Here is a 9,229-nt window from a genome sequence, read left to right as displayed (position 1 = left end):
TTCTCAGTTTCATAACCAGACATGTACTATCCTGTTCATATTCCACCCAGTAGGCACCTTTGCTCCGGCTGCAAAATTGCTTTTGGTTGGATAGGAGGAATCCAGTCATGAATTGCTAAAGATTTCCTCCAGGGTAAAAGGGATGGATAATGGTGTCCTATTTACAAGTACTGCCTTGTAAACCTTTTAATCACTTTTAAAAAGAAATGCTGAGGTAAATGTGACAGGAGGGGGAGCTTAGGGCGGATGACATTTATTGAGAAACCACCATCAGTTAGGGGCAAGGCACTTTCAGTGGTTAATCTTATTAATTTGAACCTACAACATTCTAGTGAGATAGGGAAAAACCCCAGTTACAGAAGAAGAAACTGACAGTTTCCGAAATTTGGAGACTTGTTTGGGTAAAGGAAGACAAAGGGCCCAATCCCATCAGTTTTTTGGTTTTTTTTAAAGACACATTTATTCAGCATCATGATCAGACTATTACATTTAGCAATCAACAGCATGGATGCAAAAAAAAAATCTACATTAAAACCCTTTGTTGGAATGCTTTACACTTTCCACAGAACAGAAACTAAAATAACCTGTTATACAATTAGTCACAAATACAGTCCTCGAGTCTTTTTGCCCATACACATGAGTATTGTCTAAAACATGTCTTCTTTGTAGCAGCTAGACCCTGCCACCACTGTGCTTGGTTGAGTTCACAAATCTGTTGAAACCTGTAGCTTCCCTGTCACTTCTCTGGCTCTCCTCTCCTGCTAAGCTTTGTTTCCTGGCAGTCATCAAAACCTTCTGCCACTGCCATAGCTACTGCTGCTGCTGGAACCACCATAGCCACCTTGATTTCGGGGTTTGGCAAAGTACTGGCCTCTACCACCATAGGGGCCAGAACTTTTGCCTCCAAAGTTTCCTCCTTTCATGGGTCCAAAAGTTGAAGATTGATTGTTGTAACTGCCCAAATCATTGTAGCTTCCACCACCTCCAAAACTGCTTCCATCATTACCAAATCCATTACTGCCATCCCCACTGCCACCATATCCCCCGCCACCACGGCTGCCACCAAAGCCACCTTGACCACTGAAGTTTCCTCCACGACCAAAGTTGTCATTCCCACCAAAACCACCTCCACGACCACCACCAAAGTTTCCAGAACCACTTCGACCTCTTTGGCTGGATGAGGCACTAGCCATCTCTTGCTTAGATAGGGCTTTCCTTACTTCACAGTTGTGGCCATTCACAGTGTGGTATTTCTGAATGACAGTCTTGTCTACAGAGTCATGGTCATCAAAGGTTACGAAAGCAAAGCCTCTCTTTTTGCCACTACCTCGATCAGTCATGATTTCAATCACTTCAGTTTTCCCATACTGTTCAAAATAATCTCTCTCTCTTTTTTTTTTTGCGGTACGCAGGCCTCTCACTGTTGTGGCCTCTCCCGTTGCGGAGCACAGGCTCCGGACGCACAGGCTCAGCGGCCATGGCTCATGGGCCCAGCTGCGCCACACATGTGGGATCCTCCCGGACCGGGGCACGGACCCGTGTCCCCTGCATCGGCAGGCGGACTCTCAACCACTGCGCCACCAGGGAAGCCCCCTTCAGTGTCTTCTTTAATGCCACCAACAAAAATCTTTTTCACAGTTAAGTGGGCACCAGGTCTTTGAGAATCTTCTCTTGAGACGGCCCTCTTTGGTTCCACAGCTCTTCCATCCACCTTGTGTGGCCTTGCATTCATGGCTGCATCCACCTCCTCCTCAGTGGCATATGTGACAAGCCCGAAGCCTCTGGAGCATTTGGTGTTTGGATCCCTCATTACCACACAATCTGTGAGCATTCCCCACTGCTCAAAATGGCTCCTCAGACTCGCATCCGTTGTTTCAAAGCTCAAACCTCCTATGAAGAGCTTCCGCAGCTGTTCGGGCTCTTTGGGTGACTCTTACTTAGACATGACGGCAGTGGAGGCGGGGGGAGACGTCAACGACGCTTACTCGGCGTCCACGAGCAGAAAGGAGTAATATATGGAACGTATCTCCCATCAGTTTTGAGGTTGTATGTGGTTAAGAAACTAATGTGTTATCCCAGAGCAGCCAGGACCAGAAATGCTGCCCAAGTGTGACCAGTTATAAATTAGTCAGAATCTGGCAGCAGGGCAATAAACAGGGAAGAAAAAGCTGTAGTTAAATGCATCTGGCAACTCCTGGAATGAGGGTGGTAAGTAGAGTTCTTTAGGGAACAAGTAGGGACATTTTCAGTAGTCCCCCCGAAACGCAGACTTTGTCCAGGATCAATGGACGTTGCCTGCCAGCAAGCAGAATGTGTCCTCCTCCTGCAGGGCTTCCTCTCTCCCCTCGAGCCCCCCTGAGGATCGCAGGAGCCAGGAGTTTGGGGCCGGTTTCCATTCGCCTCTGGACCCACCTGGAGAGCAGAGGCAGGGCTTTGAGGAAGGTCAGCGGAGCCCACGGTCTGCCGTAACCTGGGCGTTCCCCGCGTTCCCGTGCGCGCTCTCTCTGTTCGCCCTCATTCCCGAGGCTCGCTCCGGTAGCCAGCGCCTCCTGCTCAGTCCCGAGAAAGCCATGGCCAAGTCCAGGGGTCGTCTGTACCTTTGGATGTGCTTGGTTGCAGCTCTGGCATCTTTCCTGGGTGGATTTATGGTGGGTAAGTGTACCGACCCCTTCCCCGGATCCCTCCAGCCTCCCCGGAGAAAAGCGGGAGGGCCTGGGGCTGAAGAGCTGGCCTGCGCGCTGGACGCCGGGCCGGCTGAGCTCCGCCAATTTCAGCCAAACCGGAAACTGAGTGGAATGCATTTCGGCCTTCCTAATGAAGTGTGCCAGAAATTCAAATTTATTGAATGCTCGCTGAGTTCAGGGTACTGTTAAGGGCAGTTGTTAAGACGATTTAGAGTTACCACTATCCGCAGGGGTCAAAAAGATGATTTCATTTCCAAGACCATTAATGAGTGAAAACTTTCAACTGCCCTTCTGTAATCATTTATTACATAAATATTTGTCGAATGCTCCCTGTGTGTCAGGCACTGTGCTATGAACTTAACCCTTATGGGAGAACAAGAAAGATAAGGACCCGTGCCTTGATGCATAACTCATGGGAAAATGAAAAGAATAGCCCTCACCTAAAACTCGTTTAACCAACTCAAAGTTACACATCAGAATTTGAAGGTTTTCTGCATTTGGTATGAATTTTTTGTAAAGCTCACCATGATCTGTTTCTTAGGTAAGGGCATTTTTTTCCCCCCTTCTTCCCCTTTGGCTTCTAGTTTTTATAAAAGTCAAAAGCAATTTCTTGTGTATGTAGTATGCATATGTGTATGTATTCTCCTCCCAGGCTGGCTTAGTAAGCCTCTCAAAGAAACAGCCACTTCAGGGGACACTCACCAAAATCTAAGGTGGAAACTGGTGTCTGAGATGAAAGCTGAAAATATTAAATCATTTCTTCGGTAAGTTTGTTTTGTATACTTGATCTTAAAAATAGTGTTTAAAATATTGCAGAGTGAGAACTGTATGAAAACTGATTTTATTCATGTGGGTAACCTTTGTGTGAAATTATATGATATCACATTAATTCATGGTAGTTTAAATGTTCCTTTATCCCACTCTTAGAGTAAAATCTACTTGAATGTTGAAGGAGCCTTTCTTCCCCAACTTCATCTGCAGAAAAAGTATCTGGTTGCTTTATTAAGAGATGTTTCAACTTCATGTACTTTGGACTGCAACTCAATGTTATTCTTTGTTCCCTGTGCCTGGGTTTAATCAGGAATTTTATTTAAATGTCATATTCTGCCAGGAAGAGTAAGATGGTTGTAAACTCTGATTTAGAGGAAAGGAGATTAAAGTTTCAGATTCTGTCCACTACAAATTAAACCTTTATCCTGTGTTGCAAATTTAAGTAACACAAATAGGACAAAGTGAAAGCAAAAGGATCAGTGCAAACCCACCAGTTTCTTAGCAAGAGGAGGAGTGACATTCATTCAGGGGAGTGAGTATGAATTCCTTGAAGGCAGTTATGACATTTATTTCTATATTCCGACTCCTTCAAAGGAGTATCATTAAAAAAATTTATTGAATTATAATTTACATAAAATAAACTGCATCCATATAAAGCCTATGATGTGAGAGTATTGACAGATGCACAGTATACTCAGCAAACCACCTCCTCAATTAAGATACAGAAAATTTACATCATGCCTTTGCAGTTTATTCCTCCCTTCAACTCCCTTCCTTTGGACTCCTTTATATTTTCTAGAACATTATATAAATAGAATCATACAGTATGTGCTTTTTTGTGTCTTTCACTCAGCATAATGAATGATTTGGAATTCATCCAGGTTGTTGCATGTATCTGTAGTTTATTGCTTTTTATTGCTGAGTAGTATTCTATTGAATGGAGAGACTCCAATATGTAGTTGATGGATCTCGGGTTGTTTTTACTTTTTGATTATTGTGAACAAAGTTGCTATGAGCATATGTTTACATATGAGTTCATTTCTTTTTGAATGTTGGATGATAAGCATGTGTTTAACTTTTTAAGAAAATGACAAACAGGTTCCAAAAGTGGTTGTACCATTTTACATTCCTAACTTAGTATTGTCAGTTATTTTCATTTTAACCATTTTAGTGGGTGTGTACTAGTATCTCATTGTGGTTTTAATTTGCATTTTCTTTTTTTTAACATCTTTATTAGAGTATAATTGCTTTACAATGGTGTGTTAGTTTCTGCTGTATAACAAAGTGAATCAGCTATACATATACATATATCCCCATATATCCTCCCTCTTGCGGCTCCCTCCCTCCCACCCTCCCTATCCCACCCCTCTTCTCATGCACTTATTGGACATTTGTATGTCATGTTTTATAGGGTCTCTGTTCACTTTTTTTAAAATTTTTAAAATTGTTTTGATTTATTATTGAGTATAGGAGTTCTTTCTTTATACATTCTTTTGTCAGACATTTTTGTGAATATTTTTCTTCTGTTCTATGGTTGGCTCTTTTTGTTTTCCTAGTGGAGTTTTTGAAGGGCAGAGATATTTAATTTCGATAAATTCCAGTTGAACAATTTTTGTCTTATGTTTCATACTCTGTGTCCTATCTAGGCCTATGAGAAGTTGTGAAAATTTTCTTATATATATATTTTTTAGAAGTTTTGTAATTTTAGCTTGCACATTTAGGTCAATGATCCACTTCAAGTTAATTTTTGTGTGCGGTATGATGTGAGTTGATGATTTTTTAAATACAATGATTTAATTATTCCTGCAATATTTGTTTAAAAACTTTTCTCTCCCTGTTGAATTGCCTTGGTACTTGGTCCAAAATCACTTGACCATAAATCCATGGCCTGTTTTTTTTGATTTTATATTTTCTTCTATTGATCTATTAATCTATATATCTCAGCACCACACTGTCTGGTTTAGTCTACCTTAATAGTAAGTCTGAAAATCAGGTAGAGTTAATCCTACAAATTTTTCTTTTTAAAAATTGCTTTGACTGTTTTAAGTCATTTGCATATCCAAATAAATTTTAGAATCAACTTCTCAATTCCTACCAAAAAAAAAAGCCTGCTGGAACTTTGATTAAAATTGCATTGAATCTGTAGATAAATTTGGAAGAGTCTTTCAGTCTCTTCATTCATCATAGGGATGTACTACAGTTTAACTTTTCACCCACTGAGGGACATTTGTTTTGCTTCCACTTGTTGGTGGTTATGAATGAAGCTGCCATTAACATTCATGTACAGCTTTTATGTAGTCATAGGTTTTCATTTTTCTGGGATAAATACCTCAGAGTGAAAATTGCTTGTTTGTAGGAAAAGTACACTTTTAGTTGTTGAAGAATCTGCCAAACTATAGTATGGCTATATCATTTTATATTTTTCATTGGAATTATTACTCTTTTTTTTTTTCCTTTGGTACACGTTCCTCTCACTGCTGTGGCCCCTCCCACTGCAGAGCACAGGCTCCGGACGTGCAGGCTCAGCGGCCATGGCTCACGGGCCCAGCCGCTCTGCGGCATGTGGGATCCTCCCGGACTGGGGCACGAACCTGCGTCCCCTGCATCGGCAGGTTTTAATTTACATTCCTTAGTACCTAATGATATTGAACATCTTTTCCTGTGCTTATTTACCATCTGTATACCATCTTCAGTGAAATGTCTATTCATGCCTTTGACCTATTCTCTATTTGGATACGTTTTTTTTTTTTTTTTTTTTTTTAACTGAGCTTTGAGGGTTCTTTATATTTTCTATATGCAAGTCTTTTGTTGGCTTTGTGGTGTACAGATATTTTTCCTAGTCTGTTATTTGTCTTTTCACACCTTAACTGGGTTGTTTGCACATCAGAAGTGTTTAATTTTAATAAGGTCTAATTTATCAATTTTTCATTCTATAGATCATGCTCTTGGGTTCATGTCTAAGAACATTTTGTCTAGCCCTAGATCCCTTTTCTCCTCTTTTTACCCCCAAATTTTATAGTTTACATTTTACAGTATATTTTGTGATTCATTTTAGAGTTAATTTTTGCATAAGGTGTAATGCTTGGTTGAGGGTCATTCTTTTTTTACCTGTAGATGTCCAGTTGCTCAAGCCCCATTTGTTGAAAGGCTATCCATTGCTTTTGCTCCTTTGTCAGTAATCAGTTGGGCATATCTGTGTGAGTCTCTTTGAGTTCTCTGATGCTCTGCTGATCTATGTGTCTACTCCCTGCCAGTACCACGTTGTCTTGATTACTGAAGTTATGTAGTAAGCCTTAACAATGCATAGGATGATTCCTCCCACTTTATTTTCTATATTTTCTATATTTTATATGAATCACTATTCATATAAAATATAGAATAAGTATATCTATATCTAGAAAAATCCTTGATGAGATTTTGATAAGAATTGCTTTAATCTTACAGAGCAATTTAGGGGCACTTCGCATTTTTACTATGTCTCAACTTTCCATCCATGATTATGGTAAGTCTCTACAATTACTTAGGTCTTCCTTTAACAACATTTTGCAATTTTCAGGATGCAGATCTTGTATATGTATTGTTACCTTTATATTGAAGTATTTCATTTTCTTTGCAGCAGATGTAAAATCATATTGTGTTTAATTTCAGTTTTCACATGTTTGTTGCTAGTATATAGAAATACTGTTGATTTTGCATTCTGTGGCTTGTCTAAACTCATGTGTTAGTTCTAGGAGTTTTTGTTGATTCATTAGGATTTACTTTCTGTGTAGAAAATCAGGCCATCTTCAAATAGGGACCATTTTATTTCTCTGTTTTCAAACTGTATGCCATATATATATATATATATATATATATAGTCCTTGTTGTGCTGATTGTAATTCCAGCACTGCATTGAATAAAAGTGATGAGAGCAAACATTCTTTCCCTATGTCTGATCTTAGTGGGAAAGCATTCAGAGTTTCCCCATTAAGTGTAATGTTGTATGTAGATTTTTTGTAGATATTCTTTACTGAGTTAAAGAAATGTCCCTCTATTCCAAGATTGCTAAGAGGTTTGTTGTTTTTGTTAAAATCATGAATGGGTATTAAATATTGTGTCAACTGGAAAAAACAAAAGCACAACATGAGAGAGCTGTGAGTTCAGTGTTATTTGGGGACTTACAGAGGACTATACCCAGGAGACATTCTCTCAGATAGATCTGCAGAACTTCTCCCAAGAGGTGGAGGTGGAGATGGCTGGAGGTCCATATATATATGATTTTAGTGAAGGTGGTGCATGCAATCAAGCACACATCTTGGTACATGGTTGCTACTAGTAACAAGAAGGTTGCTGATAGTCACAAGGAGCAGATATCTCCGTTAATAATTTTAGTGCTTTTCTGTGTATGAGAAGATACAAGAAATTGGGTAAATAAAATTTTCTCCTGAAAATATCTAACTATCTGAAGGCCTGTTCTGCCAGTTTTTCCCAGAGCATAGAGTATCTCATTCCTGATCTCCACCCTGAATTCCTTTCAGAGTGTGTTGGAGGTCAGCAAATGCAGTGGCTAATGAGCTAATCCTTGTAGAGCCAGATGGCCAGTGACACACTTTAGTTGGAAGTTGTAAAATGGTTTTGCTCCCAAAATCTTGGCTCCCTGTACATCAAAGCTGAGATGAGATACAGAGGCAGAGTTTTGGAGGAAAAAGAAAGGGTGGCTTTATTCTTTGCCAGGCCAAGAGGGGAACACAGCAGGCTAGCACCTCAGGAACTGTGTCCCTCTCCCTGGGGAATAGGGAGAGCTCTTATAGTCAGGGCTCCTGGTCAGGGGTATGCTATAAGGATCAAGGCAGTAACAGTCCCGTATTCTTCTTTCTTCTGCAGTTTCAAAAGGGTGAGGTTGCTGACAAGATTAGGGTGTGTGCAGGGCCTCAGGTGGTTTCCTGGCTGCTCCTCCTTTGATTTGCAGCTGTTGGAATCTGCCCTTCGGAAGCCGTAGGGCCCCGCTCAGTTTCAGTTTTTCTACAACAATTTATATGATCATATAACTTATCTTGTTTTCTGCTTTAGCTGATTAGTATGGTGATTCCTTTATTTCTTCACTGACTTTTTTGGGGGGATCAAATTCTGTCAAGACTAGTGTTACAGGCTTCCTTGGTGGCACAGTGGTTGGGAGTCCGCCTGCCGATGCGGGGGACATGAGTTCGTGCCCCGGTCCGGGAGGATCCCACATGCCGCGGAGCGGTGGGGCCCGTGAGCCATGGCTGCTGGGCCTGTGTGTCCGGAGCCTGCGCTCTGCAACGGGAGAGGCCACAACAGTGAGAGGCCCGCGTACCAAGAATAGTGTTACAATCTCCTCCAGGAATGTGAAATTGTCTATTTTTCCCATTAATTCTGTTAATTTTGCATTATGTATTATGAAACTCATTTATTAGGCATATACACATTAATATTATGTCTTCAAGACAGAACTAACCTTTTATATTTGTGAAATGTTCTTTATCTTTGGTAATAATGTCTATATTTAAGCATATTTTATTTGGTATAAATTAAGCCACATCAGCTTTCTTATACTTACATTTGCATGATATGTATTCTTCCATCCAGTTACTTTTAAAATGTACCTTTTATAGAGAGCATGTAGTCGCCACTTGCTATTTTATTAATTTTGGAATCTGTGCCTTTTAATTTGAGCATTTAGTCTGGTAACATATAATGTAACTTGATATGGTTAAACTTAGGCCAACCCCTTTACTGTTCTCTGTTTTCTCCCTTTATTTCTGTTCCTTTACTTC

The 9,229-nt window shown here is 40.4% G+C and overlaps 1 protein-coding gene and 1 pseudogene across 2 annotated transcripts in view; one reads left to right on the top strand and one right to left on the bottom strand.

The window, feature by feature from the left end:
- Positions 1–462: 462 nt before the first annotated feature.
- LOC132494327 (heterogeneous nuclear ribonucleoprotein A1-like) lies at positions 463–1,945 on the bottom strand (annotated as a pseudogene).
- A 390-nt stretch (positions 1,946–2,335) lies between these two features.
- NAALAD2 (N-acetylated alpha-linked acidic dipeptidase 2) overlaps positions 2,336–9,229 on the top strand; it is a 50,341-nt gene continuing 43,447 nt past the window's right edge. Inside the window, exons 1-2 of one of the 2 annotated variants that reach the window (XM_060105357.1) lie at positions 2,336–2,652; positions 3,337–3,448. In XM_060105357.1, coding sequence (XP_059961340.1) covers positions 2,571–2,652; positions 3,337–3,448 — 194 coding nt within the window. In that variant the 5' untranslated portion in view covers positions 2,336–2,570. The remainder of the gene's footprint in view (positions 2,653–3,336; positions 3,449–9,229) is intronic. The other variant, XM_060105356.1, reaches the window with a different exon arrangement.

This window comes from Mesoplodon densirostris, chromosome 7, assembly GCF_025265405.1.
Source record: "Mesoplodon densirostris isolate mMesDen1 chromosome 7, mMesDen1 primary haplotype, whole genome shotgun sequence".
Taxonomy (NCBI): domain Eukaryota; kingdom Metazoa; phylum Chordata; class Mammalia; order Artiodactyla; family Ziphiidae; genus Mesoplodon; species Mesoplodon densirostris.
This window is presented reverse-complemented; position numbering and strand designations above follow the sequence as displayed.